At 56.6% G+C, this 25333-nt stretch overlaps 1 protein-coding gene across 1 annotated transcript in view; it reads right to left on the bottom strand.

Annotated features, from left to right (window-relative positions):
- Positions 1 to 3391: 3391 nt before the first annotated feature.
- Positions 3392 to 25333, bottom strand: part of LOC140907893 (uncharacterized) — a 48000-nt gene continuing 26058 nt past the window's right edge. Inside the window, exons 2-9 of the mRNA XM_073334889.2 lie at positions 17602 to 24126; positions 13178 to 13471; positions 10474 to 10562; positions 8562 to 8645; positions 6246 to 6392; positions 5305 to 5436; positions 4067 to 4189; positions 3392 to 3568 (exon numbers count right to left, since the gene is read on the bottom strand). Coding sequence (XP_073190990.2) covers positions 3554 to 3568; positions 4067 to 4189; positions 5305 to 5436; positions 6246 to 6392; positions 8562 to 8645; positions 10474 to 10562; positions 13178 to 13471; positions 17602 to 24126 — 7409 coding nt within the window. The 3' untranslated portion in view covers positions 3392 to 3553. The remainder of the gene's footprint in view (positions 3569 to 4066; positions 4190 to 5304; positions 5437 to 6245; positions 6393 to 8561; positions 8646 to 10473; positions 10563 to 13177; positions 13472 to 17601; positions 24127 to 25333) is intronic.

The following is a 25333-nucleotide window of genomic DNA, read 5'->3' as shown; positions in this document are numbered from 1 at the left end:
GCCTGGGGCCCTGTGCTCAGCCTTGTCATCATTGCTGAGGGCTGGCTCCACCTTGCTACTGACCTGTGGGGTTGCCAACTGTCTAATATCATAACTCCAAACACCCTTGCCCTGCCCCCACCCCTTCTCCAAGGCCCTGTCCCCCTCACGCCATCCCCTCCCCTCACTCACTTTCACCCGGCTCTTGGCTGACCTTGGGGCAGGGGGTACAGGAGAGGGTGTAGGGTGCAAGCTCTGGGAGGGGGCTCAGGGCTGGGGCAGGGGGTGAGTGGTGCAGGCTCTGGCCAGGCAGCGCTTACCTCTGGCAGCTCCCAGTCAGCGGTGCAGAGGGGCTAAGGCAGGCTCCCTGCCTGCCCTGGCCCTGCACTGCTTGCAGAAGTGGCCAGCACATCCCTGGCAGTTCCTGGCCAATGGGAACTGCAAGGGTGGTGCTTGCTGGCAGGGACAGCATGTGAAGACCCCTCTGCCCTTCTCCCCAGGGGCCGCAGGCCACTTCCCCAAGTGGCATGAAGGCAGGGAGCCTGCCTCAGCCCTGCTGCGCCTGGATTGGCTTCTGTAGCCTCCAGGAGATAAAGCCCCATTCTGGGAGACTCTTTGCAAAACCAGGAGGATTGGCAACCCTACTGAACTGGGGATGAGGGCCCAGCATCATGAAGAGACCCCCTTCTCTGTAGGGCAGTGATATCCCTAGATTAGCCCCGTGGAGTTAGGGTATTGTGATTTCCCCACGCTGCCCCTGGGTTAGTCCCTCCCCGTCATCTGCAGACACTGAGTTGTCTTAAGTGCTCTGTGGCTGAAGCCCCCCCTGTACGCACTCTACCCACCCTAGGGTTGCCAGGCATCTGGAACACCTAGCCTAAAAGGGACCCTGGCGGGTCCAGTCGGCACTGCCAACTGGGCCATTAAAAGTGTGGTTGGCGGTGTAGTAGGAGCCTGGGGCTAAGGCAGGCTCCCAGAAGCTGCTGCCAGGTCCAGGCAGCCAGGGAGGCTCCATGCCCTGGCCCTGCCCCTGCCCCTGCCCCAGGGGCCGGCTCCGCTGCTCACATTGGCCAGGAACTTTGAGCAATGGGAGCTGCAGGGGCAGCACCTAGAGCCTCCCTGGCCCCCCATGTGCCATGGGGCTGCAGGGACCTTGTGGCTGCTTTGCAGGAGCTGCAGTAAGTGCTGCTGCAACCCCACACTCCAACCCCCCCGCAACTCCCTGCCCCAGCCCAGAGTCCTCTCCCACACCCAAAAGCCTCATCCCCAACTGGAGCCCTCATCTCTTCCTGCACCCCAACCCTGAGCCCCCTCCTGCACCCCAAACCCCTCATCCCTGGCCCCACCCCAAAGTCTGCACCCCACCCACCCTGCCTCAGCTTGCTAAAAGCAAGTGAGGGCAGGGCCTTGGAGAAGGGGCAGGGCAGGGGCATTTGGTTTTGTGATGAGAAAGTTGGCAACCCTACCCCACCCATGGGCACTGGCTGAGGCCAAGGGGGTGAAGCCTCTCCCTTAGCTGGGAAGGGAAGGTGGCTGATGTGATTGCAGAGCCATTGGCCATTATCTTTGTAAACTCGTGATCGGGGAGGCCCTGGACAATTGGAAAAAGGCAAATATAGTGCCCATCTTTTTAAAAAAAAAAAAAAAAAAATCTGGGAAGCTACAGACCTGTCAGCCTCACCTCAGTCCCTGGAAAAGCCATGGAGCAGGTCCTAAAGGAATCTATTTTGAAGTACTTGGAGGAGAGGAAGGTGCTCAGAAATAGTCAATCGATTCACTAAGCGCAAGTCATGCCTGACCAACCTGATTGAGATAACTGGCTCTAGATATGGGGAAAGCAGTGGACATGATATATCTTGACTTAAGCAAACCTTTTCATACAGTCTCCCACAGTATTCTTGCCACCAAGTTAAAAGAAGTATGGATTGGATGAATGGACTACAAGGTGAATAGAAAGCTGGCTAGATTGTCAGGCTCAACAGGTAGTGATCAACGGCTTGATGGCTAGTTGGCAGCTGGCATCAAGCAGAGTGCCCCAGGGGTTGGTCCTGGGACCGGTTTTGTTCAACATCTTCATTATGATCTGGATGATGGGATGGACTGCACCCTCAGCAAGTTTGTGGATGACACTAAGATGTGTGTGGGGGAGGTAGATATGCTGGAGGGTAGGGCTAGGATCCAGCGTGACCTAGACAAATTGGAGGATTGGGTCAAAAGAAATCTGATGGGGTTCAACAAGGACAAGTGCAGAGTTCTGCACTTAAGATGGAAGAATCCCATGCACTGCTACAGACTGGGGCCCGACTGGCTAAGCAGCAGTTCTGCAGAAAAGGACCTGGGGATTACAGTGGACGAGAAGCTGGATATGAGTCAGCAGTGTGCCCTTGTTGCCAAGAAGGCTAACAGCATAGTGGGCTGCATTAGTAGGAGCGTTGCCAGCAGATCGTGGAAAGTGATTATTCCCCTCTATTAGGCACTGGTGAGGCCACAGCTGGAGTATGTGATAACCAGTTTTAGCCCCCACACTCCAGAAAGGATGTGGACAAATCAGAGAGTCCAGTGAAGGACAACAAAAATGATTAGGGGGCTGGGGCACATGACTTTTGAGTAGAGGCTGAGGGAACTGGACTTAGTCTGCAGAAGAGAAGAGTGAGGGGGAGATTTGATAACAGCCTTAACTACCTGAAGGGGGGTTCCCCAATGAGGATGGAGCTTGGCTCTTCTTAGGGGTAGCAGAAGACAGAACAAGGAGTAATGGTCTCAAGTTGCAGTGAGGAGAGGTCTAGGTTGGATATTAGGAAACACTTTCACTAGGAGGGTGGGGAAGCACTGGAATGGGTTCCCTAGGGAGGTGGTGGAATCTCCTTCCTTAGAGGTTTAAGGCCCGGCTTGACAAAGCCCTGGCTGGGAGGATTTAGTTGGGGATTGGCCCTGCTTTGAGCAGGGGGTTGGACTAGATTACCTCCTGAGGTCCCTTCCAACCCGGATATTCTAGGATTCTAGAAGCTCAGCCCAGTTCTCTCAGCACTCAGCAGAGCTAGCCAGGGATATCCACCCTGCAGCCCAGGGAGAGACATGCCAGTGCCTCAAACTCGTGTGGCCATGGCAGAAGGGGTGCTAAGCCTCCCCAAGCCCCTGGGTCTGAGCTCAGGGGGCTAGGCCAGGCCACAGCATCCACTCTGCTATTCTAGCTTGAGAAGAACTAGCACCTGCCCCTCTTGCCAGATTGGGAGGACTGGTCCCAGCTGCAGTGTAGACAGGCCCTGCCCTCCTTTCCAGCTTCCACCAAGCTGAACTGGAGCTTCAGCCACAGGGGCCCTGCAGCCCTGCCCCTACCCTGTCTGAACCAGGAGCTGCCTGCTCCTGGGTGACCTAGATTGAAGGAGAAGGAAGGAGACCAAACCAGTGTGCGTTTCAAGTGAATACATGAGGCCATTTTATTGAGCAGCATTAGAGATGCAGACTAGTAGGAATATTTGCAGTTCTAGAGAGTATTTAATACCAGCTGTACTGTATAGGAGTAACTGTGCATCTATACAGAGGGGTGGGTCTGTTTGCACATCCGGGCCAGCAGCTACATGGTCAGCTCCTGTAGGAGAGAGCAGAGGGTTGGATGGGGACTGCAGAGTACAAGGAGGGGAGCGCAAGGGGTTTTCCCTTGCATTGCTACAGGAAGGCCCTTGCTTAGTGCTTTTATGCTTTAAGTCACCTGTTTTCAGCATTGTTGCGCAGGACAAAGCCTGGCTGGGAGGTGAAAGGGCCCCTGGTGCAGCTGTATCCATCAGATCTTGGCCTTGCCTTGGAAGTACCTCCCCCTACAAGCCTTCTGCTCAGGAGCAGAGCTTCTCTAGGCAGGGGAGGTCTAGTAGGTCAAGCACAGCACTGAGAGCCAAGAGGTGTCAAGTTCTAATCCTGGCTTGGCCAGCTACTCCCTCCTTGGAGCATGTGCTGCTCTCTGCCTCAGTTTCCCCCGCTGAAGTTAGGGCATCACTTCCCCTGATGGAGACTAGTCTGTGACCGTGTCCCCACCAGCAGGGCAGGATCTCATGGCGGGCAGCCAGGCACAGCCTGGGCCCTGGGCTCTTACCATGATGGCGTTGACGATATCGTTGTTGTTGTGTCTGAGAGCCCGCACGGCTTTGGGACGCGACACGTTGGCCTGGGCCATCACCAGCTCAATATCTCTCACCTCCAGGCCGGTCTCATCAACCTGGGGAGGTGAGGAGGAAATAGTCACGCTCCAGACAGGGAGGGGGCACTGCTGGGAGTCTCTCTTATAGCAGTGCCCCCTTGCCCAGGGCCACCCCCAGACCCTGCTCACACACCCCCAGCACTGGAATACATTTGGAAGGGGAGCTGAGGAATTTCTCCGAAGGCAGGATTATTACCACTTCATCCTGCTGGTCACTTGTACAGATCTGCCCTGGACAAGGGTTGGCCATTGCCCAGGTCTGTATCCTCAAGCCGGACCAAGCCAGCTGAGCCCACTCCTCGGCCACCTTTCTGCCTCCAGTCCTGTCCTGAGGCACAGCTACGCAGCTGTCTTGGAGGCAGCAGGCAGACTTGGGCTAACGGATGCGAGTTCTCCGGTAGCTCAGTAGGGGAGAGATCTTCTCTCAAGAGAAGAGAATCTGGTCTTTATACCCTGGGGTCCACTATGGCACTCAGTGCTGCTCTCTAGTGGCTGGTGTGGCATCCTGCCTGCTTCCCATTGACCCCTGACAATGCATCTGTCTGCGCTGACCAGTTAGGTCTGTTCCCCCCCCAGGCAGAGACTGGACTATTTTCTCCCCCTGCTGCTCTAAAGTGGTCCTCACCCCAGCTGGCTACCTAGTAAACTTGGGTAGCTTTCAGCACCCAGGCAGGGCGAAGGATAGACTGTAGTGCACAGACAGCATCTGGCCGGCCGAACGAGTCTCCAGGCCTGGCCTAGCCACCCGAGCTCAGACCCAGGGGCTCAGGGGGCTAGGCACCCCGAATACAACCAAGAGATGGACAGAGTTCTCTGCCTTGGGGCTGGTTCACATCTCCTCCTAACCTCAGCCTCCCAGCACAGGGCCAGCTCAGCAGCTCACCACAGGCCACTAGGGATGGGGGTGGAGTCCAGGACCCGACAGCGGACTGACAGTGAGCAGTGCTGCAGCAGTCTCCTTCCCTCCGCTGTACGGGCTACGCTGGAGGGCCTTGGGCCCTGGAGAGGGGCAAGGTATCAGCAAAATCTCTTCTGCCCTCCACCCCCAACCTGACTCGCAGCACTGAAGCTCGTGCCCAGGTTGTGTGGAACCAGACTGCTACTGCCCCCAGCTTCCTTCCTCCAGGCCTTACCTCCTCCTCTTCCTCACTCTCCTCCTTGATAGTGAGGGCCGGGGCTGTTTCTGTGATCAAAGGAGAGTGCTCCATCGGCACCTTGAACTTCTCTGCAGCCGCCTTGTGCACCTGCTGCGACAGGTCTTCGATCTGCCGGGACAGACCCGAGACGGGGGGCAGTGGTTAGCGTGGGAGGCCGGTGGAGATGCTGCCCACTGGGGAGTCCCTGCTGTGACTCCAGGGAGCAGGCTTGTGATTTGCCAGCCACACCAGGGGCTGGGTGGAGAGAGCAGGGGAACCTGTCTGAAATAGATGAGACGGCCCTCCTGCCTCCAGCTCCAAGGACACGGAGGAGGGTATGTCACAGGGAATGGTGCCCCCAGGAGCAAGGGTGGGCAGGAACCCCATGGTGCAGATCAGGCAAGGAGAGAAGAGTTGTTCAGGATGGGGGGGGGGGAAGAGGGGGTCACAGCAGGAAGACACTCCTGTGTCCAGACTGGTCTCCTAGAGGAGGGGGAGTCCCTGCCCCATGGGTGGTCTAAGCCTAGACTGAGCAATGCACTCTTCTAGTGAGCGACCCTGCTGACCCAGTTTCCCTTCTTTACAGCTCTGAGTTCAGCCTCGGTCCCCCCTGCAGAACAGCCCCATCGGGGATGGGGCATGGGAGTGAGCAACTGATGGCCAGGCTAGTGCCAAGCCCGGAGCAGAGGCTAGTGGGGCTCCCATTTACGCCAGGCACTAGACTCTGGCCAGCAAGAGCTAGTCAGATTCCAGGCCTCGCCGCAGGACCTGAGCGGCAGCTCATGGGGGTCACTCACCAGCTGGAATCCAGGATTTGCCCGCCTAGGTAAGTGACTAGCTCTGGGCCATGGTGTGCGGGGAGCAGGTGAAATACAGCAGGGCATCTAGGACACATACAGTAGAGGGGTCGGGGTGCCCCCAGCTCTGCAGAGCCTCACCTTGGCCTCTCCAAACACGATGTAGATGTCAGAAGCAGGGCTCTTGAACACATCCGGTTTGGTGATCACAAACAGGATGTTCTTGGACTTCCGGATTGTGATCCTGGTGACGCCGTGAATCTGACGCAGCCCCAGCTTGGACATGGCCTACAGGGAAGACAGATGACATGTTACAGCGGCCTCAGGCAGCACCAGCCACTGCAGCTGGAGAGATGGAACGGGGACCCTGGAACAAAGCCTCACGGACAAAGGCACGGGATTGGCCCTTGGCCTTTGTGCAGTGACCTGTCGGAGGTCTTTGGCTGGCGCAGTGGAAGTGCTGATGCCAGGACAATCACCACGGCTGACTGGCCATTAGTTTGTCTCTGATCAGCTGGGTCTCCAGGGATGCTGGATGGCCTCCATCTCAGAGTGTGGGCTGTGTTGTCTGGAACAGCACAGGCCTGGGACATCCATGGGCAGCGCCTGCTGGCCCATTCCTGGTTCTGCTCCTTGGAGATGCCAGACTCGAATCTCACAGACCAGGAGCAGGGGATGTTGTGCTGGAATGGGCTGTTGATGGGTGGCAGGAGACACCCACTGCTAACAGTCACAGGGTGTTTCTCCATTTCCCATGCAAGCTCTGCCCTTCCAGAGAACCCACCCTCTGAGACTTGCATTACACCTGGTGCCACTTCCTTGCACCACCAGGGATTTTACAAGCCAGTGTTTGGAAGCAGAGGCTGGGGAGAAGTAGGTGTGACCCTGCCCTGGCCAGGAGAAGGGCTGGGCAGCCTGGTGAGCGTTCCCTATCCCTAGTTGCTGTGATGTGGCATTGGGAAGCTCCCTGTCCAGCAAGACCAACCATCCAGACTGTCAAGGGCCTTTCTGTGCCCAGTGGTAGGTTAGCCCTGACTCCCACCCAGCCCCAAGGAGTCTGGGGACAGCAGGACAGGGCTAATTGGGCAGCTTCTCTGATGGGGCTCTGTGCGGACAGGACACACAAGCGGTTGTACCAGGTGTTACACTGGAGCCACCCCCAGGCACATGCTCCACCCCCCAGATCCTCCCTGGGATTGGCCCAGGGTCTGATGTGAGTAGGCACTGCCAGAGGGGACCTGGGCTTGGGCTGTGAGCCCAGCCTCTGCATGGACGGGGCAGGGGGCTGCAGAGATGACAGGCCTGGCCTTGCATCACAAGCCAGAGCTCTAGGAGTCCACAGGCTCCTTGGGAGCACAGCCTACCCCTCACTGCCTCCACCCTGACCCCTGTGCGCTCTCCAGCTGTGGGTAGCTCCAGGGGCATCCTGAGCTATCCTGTCCCTGGGGAATGGTGCCAGAGGCAACTCAGACAATCCTGGGCAGACCCAGCAAAGCCCCATGCCGCAGACGCCTGTGAGCTGCCTGGAGACCTGCCCCAGGTCAGAGGTGCTTTAATCAAGGCTAATCTCCAGAGCCAGTGACGAACACAGATAGGCTTATCCAGCCCCTAATCCCCCCCTTACACCTGTGGTGAGTCAGCCAGCCTGGGTCTCATCTCAGCCACAAGGGGCTCCCTGTTTCTGCAGCCCCTTGTGCCATCACACAGCTGAAGGGGTGGGACAGTGTTCCCACTCCAAGAGGCCCCTGCTCGCCATCCGGCTCCAGGGCCCGGCCTTGTGTTCAAAGGCTCCCCACATGCGTGCTCCCCATCGCTCTCCACCCAGCCTCAGCCTTCCCCTTGGCAGCTGGCGTCCCCACTGAGCCGCCTTCTGTCCCTCCAGCGTTGCCCCGCAGATGGAGTGGGACTAGCTGTGCCCCGAGGGGCTCTTGCGCGCTGGGCGGTTTGAGGGTTAAGGCGTCACTCGAAGCCAGGATCAGTTTGTGTTTTGATCATTCTTTGGCCCATTCAGCAGCCCCCTGCAGGAGCTGCTGCACTGGACGCAGCATTGGCTGCTCCAAGCCCGAGTCACTGCCCAGGCAGATGGAAACAGTTGTTGGATGCAGGCCTGGCCTGGGTCAGACCTTCCCACCTTCTCTTCCAGCCCCCAGCAGGGCCCTGTCCCTGTTAGCAGGCTGGTAAAGCCACCAACTCCCAGCCCCTGCCGCTAGAGACCCCGCCCTGGCGCAGAGCGGGTGAGTCCTGCCCAGAGACCTGACATGGCATTGCCAGGAGCCTGCAGTCCGAGGCCTCCCTCTCCCACTCCAGCACCAGATGGCTGCTCTGAGCACTGCAGCAGGAGCTCACCCAGGGAGCCAGACCAGCTCTCTGTGGTCCTGGGGGCAAGGGGCTGGCTCACCTGGCCTCTTCCCTCGAGCAAGGGGTGGCACCCCCATGTTCCCCTCATGCCACACTGACCTTTCTGGCTTTCTTCTCACTCCGGCTCTGCTTGGCTTTGCTGATGGTTTCCTCCCCGGTGCTCAGCGAGTGCGTTAGCTGTGCCTGCAAGACACAAGTGCCCTGTAATGTGGCTCCCCGACATCCTGGTGTCTGGAGGGAAGACTGGAGCCACATGCAGGGGCAGGACAGCTGTGCATCCAGCCACAGCCTGACTGAGGCCTGAGCGGTGCCAGAATATGGCCCCTTCAGCAGAGCGCCAGGCTGGTTAGGCCCGAACGGTTGCCCCCTGGATGGTGTGTCCAGCAGGGGAAACAGGCACAAATTAAGTCATTTACCCCACAGCCAGAGACTCAGACTAGACCCGGATTGTCTGGGTGTGTGTCGCAGTCCCCATGGGATCTGAGTGCCATACGAACGTACCAGACACCTGTGCCAGCATCCCAAGTTCTCCCCCGCCTCAGGGTGGGTAGGAATGGCCTCAAATGTCATTTGCCTTCTTACACCCCTCCCCAGAGAGGGGCGCAGTAACCCCAGTGTGTCTCGTGCATTCCGGGAAGGCTCTTGCCGAGAGGTGGGTCTAAAGCCACCATGGGAAGAAAGCTACAGCAGCTTATCCCTGCCCTGCCCCCATTGCTGTTAGCTGGGAGTTGGGTGCCGGGTTTGCAGAGTGCCTGATGCCGCTGCAAATCACTCTAAAGCACTAAGCATGTGCCTGGTGCCTTAGCCTGGTTGCTTGGCTGGTCCTCAGTCTGAGCCTCCAGCTGCGAATTTCACCAGGAGAGCATTCCTCAGGTGCTTTCCTCCTGGCAGCCAGCCCTGACCCCAGACTAGTCTGGAGCCCCACCCTGAGGTGGCATCTGCCCGGGGGAAGTGGGGGGGGGGAGAAGAGAAGAGACCGTTCAGCTGTGTCACACACGGAGGGGCAGATGCTGCTCCTGCTGCAGGATGGCCATTAGGTCTGCATGTAGTGCTAGGAGAGAAGCTGCAGCCCCGTTCTCTAGCTGAATCAGAGTGAGCCTGTGTCTCCTTCATGGAGAGACCACCCTGCCGGGCTCCAGCTGAGCCTGCCCCACTTGCAGATCCTGCCTCACGTCACTGTTTCTGCCTGCACCCCTGGCCCCACTCCATGGAGACAGGGCACAGTCTGCAGAGCAGGATCTCCCCAGCCCAGCTGATCCAAGCCGGACCCCCAAGGAGTGATTCACAAGGGAGGACGCTGTCCGCTGGACATACTCCTCTCCTGGAACAGGACAGCATTGGAGGGAGAGGGGAGGAAGCTGGCTGTGGCTCATTGTCCTTCTGCATTGCCATGGGTGGGGACACTGCAGCACTGTCAGACACTGCTCCTGCCCCAAAGGCCAGAGACAAGGATTGGGAGATGGGCATACTGCAGCCAGGTCACCACAGGGCACAGCTAGGGACAGCTCCCAGTCCAGGGACACCTGGCAACTCCAGGAGCTGTAGGAGGAGTTCCAGGGCTACAGAGGCCATCTTCCAAGGTCTCTTTGCTCCAGAAGGGTGCTCAGATACCAATGGGTGGTGAAAACACCCATTGGTAAGCCCTGGCACACACACACACCCCCCACCTGCCAGATTTACCCAGGCAGAGGGAGCCATACAACTCTCCCTCCCATTTAGTTCTATAGCTGGGGTGGGCCTGATGTGGAGATCTGTTCACAACCCCTTGCCATGGACTGGGGGTGGTCTTTCTTGGATGCCAGGTACTTGGGCTTCACCACCATCTCCCGGGGCCTGTTGTTTCTAGAGCTCAGCCTGTCTGCAGCCCTGTACCACAGGCCTCCCCTTTCCCGGCAGGGGGCTGGGAAAGCAAAGGGCCCCCCAGGGAGCTGATTATTCAGGCATTTACTGTGCCCAGCCCGTGCACTGGGACCTGCAGGCCATGTTGGCTTCTCCCTGGGCAGCCCTGTACCTGAGTCTGAGCTGTCCGGGGTTCTGAGACATCCGGCTCCTCCAGCTCCGGAATAGACTCGTCGTTGCTCTCCGAGTCGTTACAAGAGCCTGGAAGAGAGGAGATGACCATCAGTGCCAGGACTTGGGCGCCTCAACTGTCTAACCTGGCCTATCAACTGCGGTGAGGACACTCAATCCCTTCCCTTCTCAGCACTGAGGCACAGTCCTGATGTCTGTGGAAAGGCCACTTGCACATGCAAGTTGTTTCCCAGGTTGAGGCCACAACATGGCTTCCCTTTTGATAGCAGCCCTGAAGCCATCTCTCGGCAGGAGGGGCATGGGCATCCGAGGGACAGGAATGCAGGACAGTGGGTGGGACGCACCTGGCTCTGTTCCAGGAGGGACTCATCCCTAGGTGCTGGATATATGTAGCCCTGGAGCTTATGGCCAAGCCAGACAAGTGGTGGAGGGGAAGGGACACACCCAAGGTCACTCAGTGGGTCAGTGGCAGAGCCAGGAGACCTGTGCCCTGTTCATGGGCTGTGCTGTGCCTTGCATTTACACAGCCCTTTCCATCTCTGATGGATCCTGACTACTTTAGAAGTGAAGTGCAGCAACCTCTGGGGTGGAAGGGGAAAGTTATTTACCAGCAACATTAGCTCATTGTCACCTGTCTTCAACTGAGACATTCCACTTCCCTCAAGTCCTGGGACACCTCAGGTTGGAGTTTGGCCAAGATGACTGAGAAATAACCCTGCCCCTGGGATCTTTGCTACCCAGAGTGCTTTGCACCTCAGTTGTAAGCCTCATTGAGGGAGGCCATGTGACTTCCTGGCTCCACCAGCGACCTTGGGCTGCTCTCTTCCCCTCCCATCCTTTGTCTCATCTGTTTAGACCCAGTCCCTTGGGGTCAGGAGTAAGACCCAGCCTTCCCTTACAATGCAAGATCTGGCATTCCTAGTGTGGAAAATCCCACTTCCGAGTGTCGTGCCAACCTAACCCCAGGTCGGGACCTGGGTAGGCGGAGGAAGGAATGTCCCTCTTGACCCAGCTACCATCACTCTGGGAAGATGGTTCCTACCCCAATGGCAAACCCTTCGGTCACTGTGGTCTGCATCTCCACTAGGGTACCTGTAACGCCTGGCACTAGGGCCCCTAAGCCGTTGGGCCAGACATACCATGCCATGTTGCTAAGCTGGGGCCCAGCCAGCAGAATAGCACTTCAAGGCCTTGGTTTACCAACCCAGAGGTAAGAGCACCCTGCCCCCACGAGTCACTGACAACGTTGGGGGACAGATGGATTCCTGGATGTGCCCAAGTGCTGAGAGCTGCTCTGGGCAAGACCTAAGCCTAGAACCTGGGAGGATTCTAGAGGCTCCGTCCTGGCCAGGGAGGGCCCAAGGGTCTCCTGCCACACTTGGGCTCACCACATTTGACACCCAAGGCACCATCTCAATTCTTGCCTGTCCCAGAGGGCTCATGCCACAGCTGCCAGCCTCTTCACTGAGGGGGACGGGATGGGAGCCACTGCTCAGAGTTGCAGCCTCCCACCCACACTGGGCCTCTGCCCCAGCTTTTGGTTACAGGCACTTACTGCCCTGGTCATGTCCTTCGTGGGGCTGCAGGCTTCCACCCCCCAGCATGGAGTGGGATGGGCACATGCCCCATGCTAGGTAGGGACACAGGCAGTCCCATCCACCCTTGTTTGCTTTATATTGCACCATCCTAAATTGAGCCCGCCAGCCTAGAACCCCACCCACCGCCAGGTATTTAGTGGTTAACAGCACCACGGTCCGAGCAGAGAGATTGGATCCTCGGCACAGGCACCAGGCCCAGGGAGCCCTTGGTGACCAGACACAGCAAGCCCGTGGTTTGGGACTAGGGAGGGCTAGCAATGCAAGGCTAAGGCAGACCTGGGTTTTCACTGGGCCTTGGAGGCAGTGCCAGGAATCGCCTGGCGAGGAGCTCTGAATCCAGCAATGGTTCCCTCCCCCGGTTGTGTTTTGGTTCCCACTGGAAATGGGACGGGCCTGTTTGCGTAAGAGGGGAAACAGAAAGCTCTGAAAGCCCTGCCGTGCAGCTGGTCCGTAGGGCAGTGCAGCCAGCCAAGCTGCTCTCCTTTGTTAGCTGCACTCAAAAGGGTTCGCTCTGCAACAGCTCCAGCTGGAGACTGCCTCCCCCGCCCCACGGCGCACACTGAGCTGTGCAACGCAGGAGGCCGCGCTGGGCAGGCAGACCCATTAGAGCTCTGTCAGACGCTGTCCAGCAGCTATTACAGGAACCCACTGCAGCTCTGCCACTTGGCCTGGTGACAAGGATTGTATCAGCCTTCCTGCTTTGTGGGCACCCACAAGCCAGCTCCTAGGGCAAGCGCCATTCCCAGCAATAGTCCACTGCCCCCTTCCTCCCCCGCCCCGATCCCTGGGCCGTAGCCTGGCAGTTAGTCCTGGAGGCTGGCTCAGGTACACAGTAGTCCCGAGTGCCAGGGGCTGGAGTAGGGTAGGAGAGCTCCACTGAGACCAGCATAGGCTCTGCCCCAGGATTTGTAGGGTGCTTTCCCCAGAGGTTCTGCTGAGACACCCGCCTCTCTGAAGCGGGCCTGCTGCAGAAGAGCTGTCAGGCTCAGGCAAACTAGCGGAGGGAAGGCCAGGCCAGGCTTGCCTGGAGCTCAGTAGAGTTGGGGAGGAGGCCTTTCCCCTTCCTCCCACCCACAGCATGTGTACCTTTATGGTTAACTTCACAGCTTCTCTGCCCCACCGGCAGCTTGTCCTCCAGCAGTGTCATGCCAGCTGCCTCCCGCAGGCTCTCAATCTCTGGGCAGTGGTAGGGCAGCTCACTCTCACTGGAAGAGCTTGACTCCGACTGGATGGAGCTGCGGTGGGCTCGCCTCTCTTCTGCGGATGCGGAACCCCTCCCTCTGGCATCTTTGTTCCCCGGGAGCTGGGGTCTCCCTCGGGAATCTTGGCCGCTGGGGAAGGGGTCTCTGCATGGGACTGGGGATGTGGAGCTCTCCAGAGCTGCAGTGGAAGGAGGAATTTCATTAGGCTGGGTTCTTGCCACCCCCAACATAGATTAGTGTTTCCAGAGCAGGGCCCAGTGGAACCCACTGCTGGGCCAGCTGCACAGGGACATGTTTCTCCCATCAGTGGCAGCACTGGGACCGGAACCCAGGGGTCTTATTCCCAGTCTCCTGCTCCACCCAGCCTTCCAGCTCATTACAAAGAGAATCCAGGCCAGAGCCCTCTGGATGGGTCCACTCTTCAAGCAGGTGGTGTGAATTCCTGCTCAAGGAGATCTACCCATGGTGCTCTCATTGAGCTAGTATGTAGCCATGGGGGCTAGCCAGCTCAAGGATGATCCATCCAAGACACTAGGTATGTACTTGGGCTGACTAACCCCTCATGTAAGGTCCAAAGCCTTTTAGTAAGGCAGCGGCAGCCACATTAGGACAGCAGCAGCCCTGGGCTAAGAAGCAGAGAGTCACATCCTCACATTCCATCTAAATTGCATCAAAACAATGAAATATTGGGCTGTTAAGGAGATCCTGTCCTAATAGACCCCAGCGTCACCAAATTAAAGAAAAGTTTCTTTAAACATTTTAAGATCTTTGTTTGACAGTATTCTGTCAAGCAAGGAATCACTTAACAGCTGTGTGTGGGAAATTTACTTCCATTGTTTTGCTTTTTTGGGCCCCACTTCTCTATTGTTTGTCTGGTTCTTGGATTGTTTCGGTCTATGGCATAACTAATTTTGCAAGATTTAAGTCAGCTAAGGTGGTGGGGTCTGATTGGGTAAAGAATTGCTTTGTAATGGGCTGCGATTAGTGAAAGATACTGTTTGGTTGGACTTTGGTTAAGGTAGAGCTAAGCAGGACTCAAGTTAACTATATCTACTGGGGTCCAAAAGGAAGTTTTTTGGAACCTAACTCCAGGACACAACCCAAGGTCAGAGCTGCCAGACCTCAACACCTTGCCAACCATATTGTGCAAGAAGCTGGAGGAGCTCCCTCCCGCCTCAATCCTGACTGGCCACCAAAACGCATCTGCTTTATTGGGAGTGGGAAGCGTTGTGCGCTTAGCATGGGCACTCTGTTTGGTAGCTGTTAATAGAGGTAAAGGAGATTACTGTGTAAGGCCACTTCACTGATAAGAAGCCCTGTAAACTCCCAGCCCTAGGAACTATGTCAGGGGGGCGGGCCTAAATTAACCGGGTTCCACCTTGAGCCCATGGAAAGGTAAAGGTGAGGTGTCCTAGAGCAGGGGTTCTCAACTGCTCCTTGAGGCCCCCCCCACTGCTAACATGCTATAAAAAACTGCACGGCCCGTGTGTGCTGTAACAAGTGGTTTTCTGCATATAAAAGCCAGGGCCAGTGTTAGGGGGTAGCAAGCAGGACAATTGCCTGGGCCCCCATGCCACAGGGCCCCCTGTAAAGCTACATTGCTCAGGCTTTGGCTTCAGCCCCAGGTGGCGGGGCTGAGGACCCCTGACTTCAGCCCCATGCAGCGAGGCTTTGGCTTTCTGCCCTGGGCTGCAGTGAGTCTAATGCTGGCCCTGCTTGATGGGCCTCCTGAAATCTGCTCGCAGCTCCCCAAGGGGCCCCAGACCCACAGTTGAGAACCACTGCCCTAGAGTGTGGGTAAGATTCGCACTGCCGTAGCTACACTTGTTAAGCCCACTAGCACTGCTCAGGCTAGCGAGGGTATGGCCCCTCAAGCTGGGACTTGCACGGACAGTTTGAAGAGTAGACAAGGTGGCAGAGCTCCATGGAGATCAGACGGGACAGTTAACAGCAGCTGGAGATCTGGCCCTTTGTCCAGAGACTAAGCGTAACTTTTCCTGCAGCGCACGGCATGGTCATCCAGCTGGGAGGACAGCCAGATCTGCCCCCTTGGGAAGGCTTCAAGAGCAGTGATTAACTGGCTAATAATTCCAGCTGTTCCACCATGCAGTGGTCTAGTTAATTTTTAGCAGAGCAGGGCTGCCTGCCAAGAGGCTAAGCTGAAAGGGCTGCCACCTTTGGGAGATGCCGGCATCACCCAGCACTTTAACAGAGTTCAGAGATTTGCAGAGATCACCGACATGGCAGAGGGGACATGGTCGGGGCAGGAGATAAGAGCCTCAGGGTCTGGGACTCCCTGGATGAGGAATGCAGCTGTTTCTGTTTGAGAGAAGCTTCCTCCCAGTCCAAGAGCCAGTGACCTTTGCAACGCATACTTGAGACTGTTCCCTCACCATAGCCAGAAATGCAGTTCTCTCTGGGGTGGAATGAGGTGTCTACTAGCACCAGCATGAGAGTGTGTCAAGGACATTCTCCCAGCTGAAGCTGCAGATTAATTCAATTGGAGCTTGGCTAACCCATCACCTACTCTTGCAAGGAGTGTCATGAGATCCTTCGTGGCCTAAAGAAGTCAGGACATTGAGGTCTTGAGGAGCATCAGTTAGGGGCAACCAACAGCAGGGCAAGCCCCTTCCCCTGTGCTTTGGATGGATGCTGATTCAGTACCAACTTGGAGGGAAGGATGCTATCTGCTGAGCCGTCTGTGTGTGAGACATTTGAGGTAGTAGTGTGCTAACCATTCCCACCACTGCATCATGCCTACCTTGGGGTAGGTGGTTCCTGGCTCACATGAAGTTTACAGGATGCAAGTCTAGCCTGCTCAAGAGAGGAATGGGAATCCCAAGTCCAAAACACAGGACTTGGGCAAGAACCTGAGAGGCATTGCATGAGCCACATCCAAGCAGAACTGGGGGCCTTCACACTTCACCCATTCCCCGACATGCCTAAACCCAAACCCTGGCCATGGGGCAAGGTTAAGGGCTGGCAACAAGGGAAGCTGGAAAGCTCTTGTTCAGCCCCCAGGAGCTGTACGTTTGGTCAAATGCACTGCAAGCTTCTCCCTGCTCTTCTGACTCAGTGATGCTTTCCCAAGGGAGCAGGTCTGATGCCATGTGCTTTAGAGAAACATCTCCATAGGAAAGGAGTACTTGTGGCACCTCAGAGACTAAAAAATTTGAGCATAAGCTTTTGTGAGCTACAGCTCACTTCATCGGAAGAGTACTTCTTTTCCTTTTTGCGAATACAGACTAAGCGTATTCTGAAATCTCCATAGGACTAGGCCAGATATGCTGGTGTATGTTCATGTTGGAGAAGCCTATCCTCGGAGTGCCCACCAAGATCACTGGCACTAGGTCCACTAAGCCTACGCTGATATTAGCCTGTTCGATAAGGGAGAGGGTTAGAGAAGCACCTGCCTTCTACCCTCCCTGACCTGGTCAGACCAGGTCATTCCTGGCAGATGTTCCATCCCCTAATACAGGGAGCAGGAGGGGGAAGAAGGGATATTATGAAGGAATCTGATGAGGTTCAATAAGGATAAGTGCAGGGTCCTGCACTTGGGACGGAAGAACCCAATGCACAGCTACAGACTAGGGACCGAATGGCTAGGCAGTAGTTCTGCGGAAAAGGACCTAGGGGTGACAGTGGACGAGAAGCTGGATATGAGTCAGCAGTGTGCCCTTGTTGCCAAGAAGGCCAATGGCATTTTGGGATGTATAAGTAGGGGCATAGCGAGCAGATCGAGGGACGTGATCGTTCCCCTCTATTCGACATTGGTGAGGCCTCATCTAGAGTACTGTGTCCAGTTTTGGGCCCCACACTTCAAGAAGGATGTGGATAAATTGGAGAGAGTCCAGCGAAGGGCAACAAAAATGATTAGGGGACTAGAACACATGAGTTATGAGGAGAGGCTGAGGGAGCTGGGATTGTTTAGCCTGCAGAAGAGAAGAATGAGGGGGGATTTGATAGCTGCTTTCAACTACCTGAAAGGGGGTTCCAAAGAGGATGGCTCTAGGCTGTTCTCAATGGTAGCAGATGACAGAACGAGGAGTAATGGTCTCAAGTTGCAGTAGGGGAGGTTTAGACTGGATATTAGGAAAAACTTTTTCACTAAGAGGGTGGTGAAACACTGGAATGCGTTACCTAGGGAGGTGGTAGAATCTCCTTCCTTAGAGGTTTTTAAGGTCAGGCTTGACAAAGCCCTGGCTGGGATGATTTAACTGGGAATTGGTCCTGCTTTGAGCAGGGGGTTGGACTAGATGACCTTCTGGGGTCCCTTCCAACCCTGATATTCTATGATTCTATGATTACCTTCTAAGTATTTCCTGGAATCCAGCAGGAGAGATGGCTGGTCTTCAGCCTGAGCGTCCTCTGCAACTGAGAGCGCTTCAGATGCGGGGAGTCCTGAGGTGTCTTTTTGGCCTTGGATAGGATCCTCTGAGCAAGGTGGTGGGAAGGATAAAGCAGGAGGCACTTCTATGAAGTCAGAGCAAGGAGGAGGGGAAGGCGCAGCCTCCACAGCTGCTTCAGGAGAGGCAGGCCGACCTGGCTGGAGGGGAGCTGCCAGAGGGATGGGGCAAGGCTCCGGTGGAGGAGACTTGGGAGGCTGGGAATCACTAGCCAGGGAAGCTGCTGAGGACTCAGGAGAAGGAGAAGAACTGAGTATCAATGGACTGGTTGCTTCTGTAGTTGGAAGTGTCTCATTCTCTCTGCTGCTTTCGGTATCTTCCAGTGGGATTTGGCTTTGCCGATTACCCTCATCTGCTGGATGCTGTGGACTCTGCAGGTGTCCTGCTTGGCTGGCCTCTGGCATGGCAACATCTACACCTGCCTCCCTGGGGCTCTCCCAGGGCTCTTCCTCCCTGGGCAAGATCCCCAGCTCTGCAGGTTCCTCCAGGCTCAGTGACCTCTGGTCCTGGTCTTTGGCATGAGTTCCAGAGGAAGCCTGGACTGCCTCTTCCTCCAAGGGCCCTTCACTATGCAGGCCGGAGTCTTCCTCTGCTGAGAGCTCCTGTTCCTCTAGCACAGGGGTCACTGACTCGCTGCTGCCCACAGAGGAAGCGAGTCGTACAGGGCTGGGCATCACCTCCGCGGCAAGCAGCATCTCACAGATGCTCTCCAGTTGCGCTTGTTCTGAAGCGCTCTCTGCCTCAGAGGGCTGCTGAGCACCCTGGTCCTCACTGGGCTGAGGAGAGATGGTGCCAGTGGTGAGTTCGAGAGTGGGCATTTCAGGTTCAGGCCGAGCTTCGGCCACCCCCTCTTGTGCTTCGCTGGCCTCCAAGGAGTCTGGGGTGGCCTCTCCTGAGGGGCACTCCAAGACCCTCTCCTTGAGGCTGGCAAGGACACTTTGTGCTTCTGTCACCATCTGGCTGCTTGCAGGACAAAGAGGCCCCACTTTGAGCTGGGAGGCCTGGAGGTTCCCGAAGGAGCCTTGTAACATGGCGGTGATTTGCTGCCGTTCGAGAGATGCTGCTGGTGGGTCAGCAGGGTTCTCTACCAAGGCACCAGATGGCTCAAGCAATTCAAGGCTGACTGACAGGCTCTCTGCAACAATGGCTTTGGATTCCATCGAGTCAGGGCCTGTTTTTGTTGGCCCTGAATATTCAGCAGGACCCTCTGCTTCCAGGCTTGCGCTGGGACAGCTGTCCCCAGCCTCTGCGGGGGGCTGGCCAGGAACAGCAGGCTCGCCTATGAAGATCTCCTCTTCAGAAGCAATGAAGAGCAGCAGCTGATTGCTAGGCACCAGCATGTCGGCTCTTAGTCTGGTGCGCTCTGAGCGAGTGGAATGTGGAGCTTCTTGCAGGGAGGAATAGTGCAAACACAGAGCCAGACTGTGCTCAGGGGACTCTGGGGCCAGGCTGTGCTCAGCTGAAGAGACCCCTGAGGGGCTGTGCACAAGCAGTGATGGAGAGTCTCTGCTGCAGATGCCCATGTGGCGATATTCTGGTTGTAGGACTGCTTCCTTCAGCTCCGTTGGAATGTCACCCTCTTGCCGCTCTGTCAACTGGCTCGCCGCTTGGTCGGGAGCGTCCAGTTCTCTCTGTGCCCCAGAGGATTTTGGCTCAACCAGCCTGGTGATCTCTCCTGTGCTCTCCTCAGAGAGCAGGAAGAAGCTGGAATCCGTGTGCATGAAGGACTGTGCAGTGTCCGGTGGCTCTGGGGAGGATCCTCTGGAGGAAGCGGCCTTGTCGAGTTCCTCCCATGTAGAGTCCGCAGTGGTTGTCTTGTCATCAAGACCAATTGCTGCACAGCTTGGTGTTCGTCTGCCTTCCAGCGAGTCTCCACTGGGCAGGTCATCGCTGACTGCAGAAGAGCTGCCTTCGGAAGCTGCCTCCACACTCTCTGCCAGCTCCACCTCCCTCTCTCCTTTGGGCGGGGGAGTTTCTGGCCAACTCTCTTCGGGCTGAGCCTCGGCCTCCCTCTCCTCGTCGGTGAGGCAGACCCCTTCTTCGGATGTAGCCTCAGAGCCAAGTGCTTCCTCTTCCGGCATGTTGCCGAGTCTCTCGCTCTGCTGCGGAGTGGCTGGCTCATCTTTTGCAGCAGCCTTTGCTTCCTGAGGAAGCTGGGTGCTATCCACCCACTCCTCTTGGTTAGAGGTCCCCTTCCCACCAGGCAGCTTGTTGTGGCTGGGCTGGTCTCCAGTTTTCTTGGTTGTTTCTTCTGCATCAGTGTTCTCCATTCCCCCCTTGAGCACGACATTCTCGCTGCAGCTTGACGACACAGACCAGTCTTGATCCTCTTCAGCACCACACTCAGGCTCCCAGGGAGACTCTGAGCCAGCTGTTTTCAGTAGATTCATGTTGCTGTCCCTCAACTCAGGCACATCTGGATCCAAGCTGCAGACATGTGGGGCCTGGAACACTTGAGCCCCTGGTTTGGGCAGGGTTTGGCCCAGAGCAGCTACAGTGGGAGATACCATTTCAAGTTGATCTCCTAGGGGGCAAACCAGAGCCAAGACAGAATCTGTTTGGCTGTATGCCTCACTTCCTGATACAGATGCATCGGTGGCTTCCTCAGCAGCTCTGGTCTGCAAGTCATGGTTGACTGTGCCTGAATGGGGAGCTGGAGTTACCATTTCCACAGGTTCTCCCAGGCTCTCCAGTGCCTGAGCAGCTGCCTTTGGCTGGGTCTCTTCCATCGCAGTGACAGGTGAGGCACCAAACTTGGATTCCAAGTCAGATTCTGCAGCCTCAGTGGTGAGCCGCTTCTCTGTGCTCGCCCCGAGCTCCTCTTGATTCTGGTCTGTTCTGCTGTTCGTTTCTGCTGGCATCCAGCTGCCAGGAGAGGCAGGGGTGCTCTTGTCCAGTTGAGGTTCTCTTGAGTTGGAGTCTTTGGTCTCTCCTGTCCCTGAGCATAGCCAGGCTGGCTCCGGGATGCTGCTGTTTGCCAGGGCCAGCTCCTTGCCTAGGGCTTCTTGCCCCCAGGTTGGTTCAGTGCTCTCTGGAGCTGCTATGGCCTGAGGGAGCAGTGAGAACTCTGTTGTGCTGAAGTACCTTTTCACATAGGTCTCTATCTCAGACTCTGAGCTCATGTCCAGCTCCCCACACTCCTGCTGCCTGAAGAGCTGGCTGCTCCCATCCAGCCTCCTCTGGAGTTCCTGCAGGCCTTTCTGCATTGCGTGGAGGTCCAGGCTCCGGGACTCAGCATCCCCAGGCGGGAGAGGGGGCTCCTGTTGCTGATCCGCCACCACAGCCAACATGGGCTCGTTGTGGCTGGCTGTTTCCGTGAGCACGTTTGGCTGCATGTCATTTTGTCCCAGAGGTGGCAGGGAATCCAGGTTGGCTTCCAAGAACAGCTCCCCTTGTTCCTCATTGTTGTTGACTTGATCGAGAGAGGAGGCTTCCTCCAGATCCTCCTCAGAGGAGGAGAAGCAGGCAATCAAGCACTCTCCTGCTGGCTCACTGTCAGCTCTGGCCACTTCAGGCTGTTCCAAGCTGGTGTCAGAGGCTCCCAGTTGGGCCTCGAAGTGACCTTCCATCCTCCCTCCCAGAGGAGGGCTGTCCTGGTCTAGGAGCTCCAGGAGATGTGCTTCAGACTCCTTCAGCTTGGTGCCTATCTCAAACATAGAGGCATCACTGGCTTTCCTGGCAGTAGGCTCAGCGAGCTCGGTGGGAGCTGGCTTCTGTTTCCATGGCAAGGGTATCACGGATCCCCTTCCATCCCCGCCTCTCCATGGTGCCCCACACACTTCAGCAGTAGCTGACTGGCTTATTGGCTCTGTGTTCTCCAAGACTACCTCCAGCCCAGGGAAGGCCTCAGTCTCCTCGTCTGTATCAAAGCAGGCAATCAGGCACTCTCCTGAACTGGGGAGCCCTTTCTCCAGGGCCTCCTGCATGTCCGACAGTGAGGACTGGTGCTCTAGGGAGCTCTCCGAGGAGGAGCCAGTATTCCCTGGAGAGTCATCTGCCTGGTCAGATTCGGCTCGTGGAGCAGATTCCCCGGATGATGTTGTGCTGTCTGGTTTCAGAGAGGGGCTCCAGCTGTGGCCTGCGGCCGAGACACTGCTGCTTCCTGGACTGTCTTCAGAGTCGCTGTGTTCATCCACCGGCACTGCCTTGGGTTCGGCGAGTGCCTCTGATTTCGGCATCCCCTCGCTTTGGGCTGGTGGCTGCTGCTCTTCTGCCTCCCCTTCTTCCTCCTCCATGGTTCCCTCCAGCTCATCCTGGTGAGCCACGTTGCCCTCTGGCTCAAACCCGACCTCCACCTCTGTGTGGGGGACTGCGCCCAGCTCCATGTCCAGAGCCGAGAAAGCTGCGTATTCCTCATCGGTGTCAGAGGCATCTGACGACGTCTCCATCTCGCTCTCACTGCCTGAGCGGGAGGCCCCTGGCTCAGAGTCCTCCACAGCTGGCTTCTCCCCTTCCTGAGCCGAGGGGGTCACCACAGCATATTGCTCGGTGCTGTACAGCCGCTCATCTGCCTCGCCATTGTAGGAGGCAGAGTCGGAGGACTGGGAAGTGTCGTCTTGGTAGGCAAAGGACTCATCCACGCCCTCATTGATGGAGTTCTCCGACAGAGAGTGCAGGAAGGAGGCGGAGGTGCTGTCGTCTTCCTCTGCCCCGTAGACGACATCGTTCTCCACGGACTCCCCCTGGGGGAAGAGTGTTATCTCCAGTGACTCGGCCTCAAAGATCAGGCTCCCCTGAAAGGGCAGCAGTGTGGCAGGGATCATCTGGTCATTGTCTGTGAAGTCTGACGGGAGCTCTGCCGAGGAGCCGGTGGTCTCGGCCTGCAGGCTGCTGGGTGTCTCTGCATCTGATGAGCAGCTTGCCCCAGACACGCTGCTGGACTCTGACTGGAGGCCTGGCAAGGGGATGGGGGAAAAGGACAACAGGCTGGACTCCAGAGGCTCTTTTGCTGCATCCATGGGCCCCAGGTTGGCACCAGCTGGGTTAGAGGTGAAGACATCCACTTTAAGGAGCTGCCTGGCCACCGTGCTTTGCAGTGGCTCGGTTTCATCCCCAGAGTCTCCTCCTGGCTGGGGCAGGTCCTTCTCCTGACCTGGCAGCAGCTCACCTGGATCCTCCAGTTCTGTGGTGTGAGGGACCCATGCAACAGAGGTAGCAATTTCAGAGTCCCACTCTTCTGGCGTGGTCTGACCATCCCCTTCCTCCTCTGCCGGCACTGAAGGCAGAGCTGTGTTTCCAGAGGAGAGTCTGTCCAAAGACAGGTCATCTTCCTCCTCCTCCAGCTGCTCAGGAGACAGACAGGAGCTCCTGGCATATCGAGCCGGCTCCTCAGAAAGCTCCAGCTCCGACAGGGATTCCCCATAAGCAGTTGGGGCGTCTGTGGTCTCCGACTCAGCGATCAGGTTGGGAGAACAAGACGGGGATGTGCTGGAGGTGCCTGAGGAGGCCCAGCTGCCCCCCTCGGCGGTGATGTAGGATCCCGATGGAGAGGTGGGCGGGGAGCACAGCCCTTCGTTGTCCATATCGCTCTGCTCCTCGCTCAGGCTGTCCTTGGTGTAGGGGAGGTGCTTGAGGTGGGAGTAGACTGTTTTGATGGGTGTTGACGGGGCTGTGAAGTACAGGTCTGGATCCAGGACTGATTTGACTTGTGGGGGTTGCAAGTGCCCTGCCTCGGCCAGCTCATCAGGGGGGTCTTTGGCAGGTACAGGAGATGGGGAAGGCACATCAGCCATGGTTTCACCCTGAGAAAATAACTTCTCCTTTAGCGTCACGCTCGGCTCTTCGGGCTCCCAAGGTAGCGGACAAGGAGGACTATAGAGAGACACTTGCCTGTTGTCTCTGGGTTTCGGGCAGGGAGATTCCCCTGGTGTGGCCTGGGCAGAGAGTTTCCCAGCAGCCTTGGAGCTGCTCTCTAGGATCTGATTTTCCTCCTCACTCGACTTCTCTCCAGCATCGGCCACGAGGCTTTCAGCGCCGGCTGCCTCAGACACAGGAGCCTTGGTGTCCAGCAGAGAGCTGTGCGGCTCCACCCCTGTGTCCATCTCGTCACGGCTGCATTGGGTCTCCTCCCCCATCACGATCCTGGTGTCCAGCATATCCACACTCAGTGCTTCCTGGAAGCCTTTGGGGGCTGCACAAGCTTTGGGAGGAGTTTCCAGCAGGACCTGGCCACACTCGCTCAGTGCAGCCAGGCCAGCGGGGGAGCTTCCAACAGCCGTGTCGCAGCTGGCTCCTTCTGGCTGGGGCCTGTCCTCTTTCTTGGCCGGCAGGAAGGCCAGGGCTCCTGGGCTGCAGAGGGTGGGGTCCATGGCAGCAGGGCTTGTACAGTCAGGGGCTGCTGTCGGGGAGACCTGCAGCGGAGTCAGGGCGGAGAGGGGTGAAGAGGCACCACTAGGGGTGGAAGTGCTGGAGGCATTCCGAGAACCATCTGGGGAGAGATCAGAAGGAGAGACATTGAGTCTCACACTTGCTCCAGGACTCCCCTACTCCACCCAATGACACAGCAGGGTTCAGCCTGCGGAGCCGGCAGGGAGGTAAGGACTTGGAGCTATAGCCTTGGATTAAAGCATTACAACCCAGATTTACTTTTCACTAGTCATGGGGGTCTGCACATCACTGTAGCCTTTGAGTGGCAGTTTTGTTTTCTGGTTCCCATGCACCAGCTCCAGGGAGGTGGGGAGACTGAAGTCTAGCTAACGGACACCTCCTCCCACCCCAAAAGCCTGTCTCAAGTGCTATTCTACTCTGGAGAGTGACTATGCCAAGCTGTCCCCTTCTCATTCAAGAGATCCAGCCCCATTCATATCCAGTCACAGCCAATCCCTTTAGCAATAAGGCATGGATAATGTTTCACAACCCTCTGCAGAACCTGCCCAGCTAAGGAACAGCAAGCCAACTTGATTCTATTCTCCCTTGTGCAGGAGCATCGTTCACAGAGTTCCAATCAGTTACACTCGTGCAACCTCTGCCTTCTGCAGGCTTGCACAGGTGTCCCCAGGAGCAGGACTTTACTTCCAGAACATTTGTGACGGTGCATGAGAGGCAAATGCCAGCTGGATGGTTAGATCCCACAAGGGTTTGCAACACTGGCAATTCAAAAAGCACCATCTCCCTCTTGTGCAGTCACCCATGATCTGGAACTCTAGAGTAAACAATGCCATTTACAGAGTCACTTTTTGAAGTAGAGAGTCACAAATGCTGAAGTACAACCCCATTCAGCTGTGCAGAGGGTAGATAGCATCTTCTACTAGCTAGAAGTACCATTTCATTAATTTCCTTGCTGTACAGACTATACAAATAGTGCATGAGCCTGAAGTTTAGTGTTTCCTTTAGAAAAGTTTAGCCTATGGTTTCAGTTTGATTAGTTCTAGTGTCTGATTTTAACCAGGTTTCTGTTGATCAGAAATCAGTTAGACTTGACTGTGGACAGTTTCAACATAAGCACCCGCTTAGCGACCAAACCAAGCTAAAACATGGCTACCATTTAAAACGTCTGAAGTTCTATGTGAACACAAGACAGCATCTCTCAGCAGCGTGTGATAATGTAAGTGTAAGACAGTCAGATACATGAGTAAGTAAGTACTGGGCAAGGAGTGCTTAATTTGATTGTTGGGCAAGCCATGAGTGGCAGATCC

This window comes from Lepidochelys kempii, chromosome 2 (genome assembly GCF_965140285.1).
Source record: "Lepidochelys kempii isolate rLepKem1 chromosome 2, rLepKem1.hap1, whole genome shotgun sequence".
Lineage (NCBI taxonomy): Eukaryota > Metazoa > Chordata > Testudines > Cheloniidae > Lepidochelys > Lepidochelys kempii.
The sequence above is the reverse complement of the archived record's forward strand: the minus strand, read 5'-3'. Positions and strand labels throughout refer to the sequence as shown.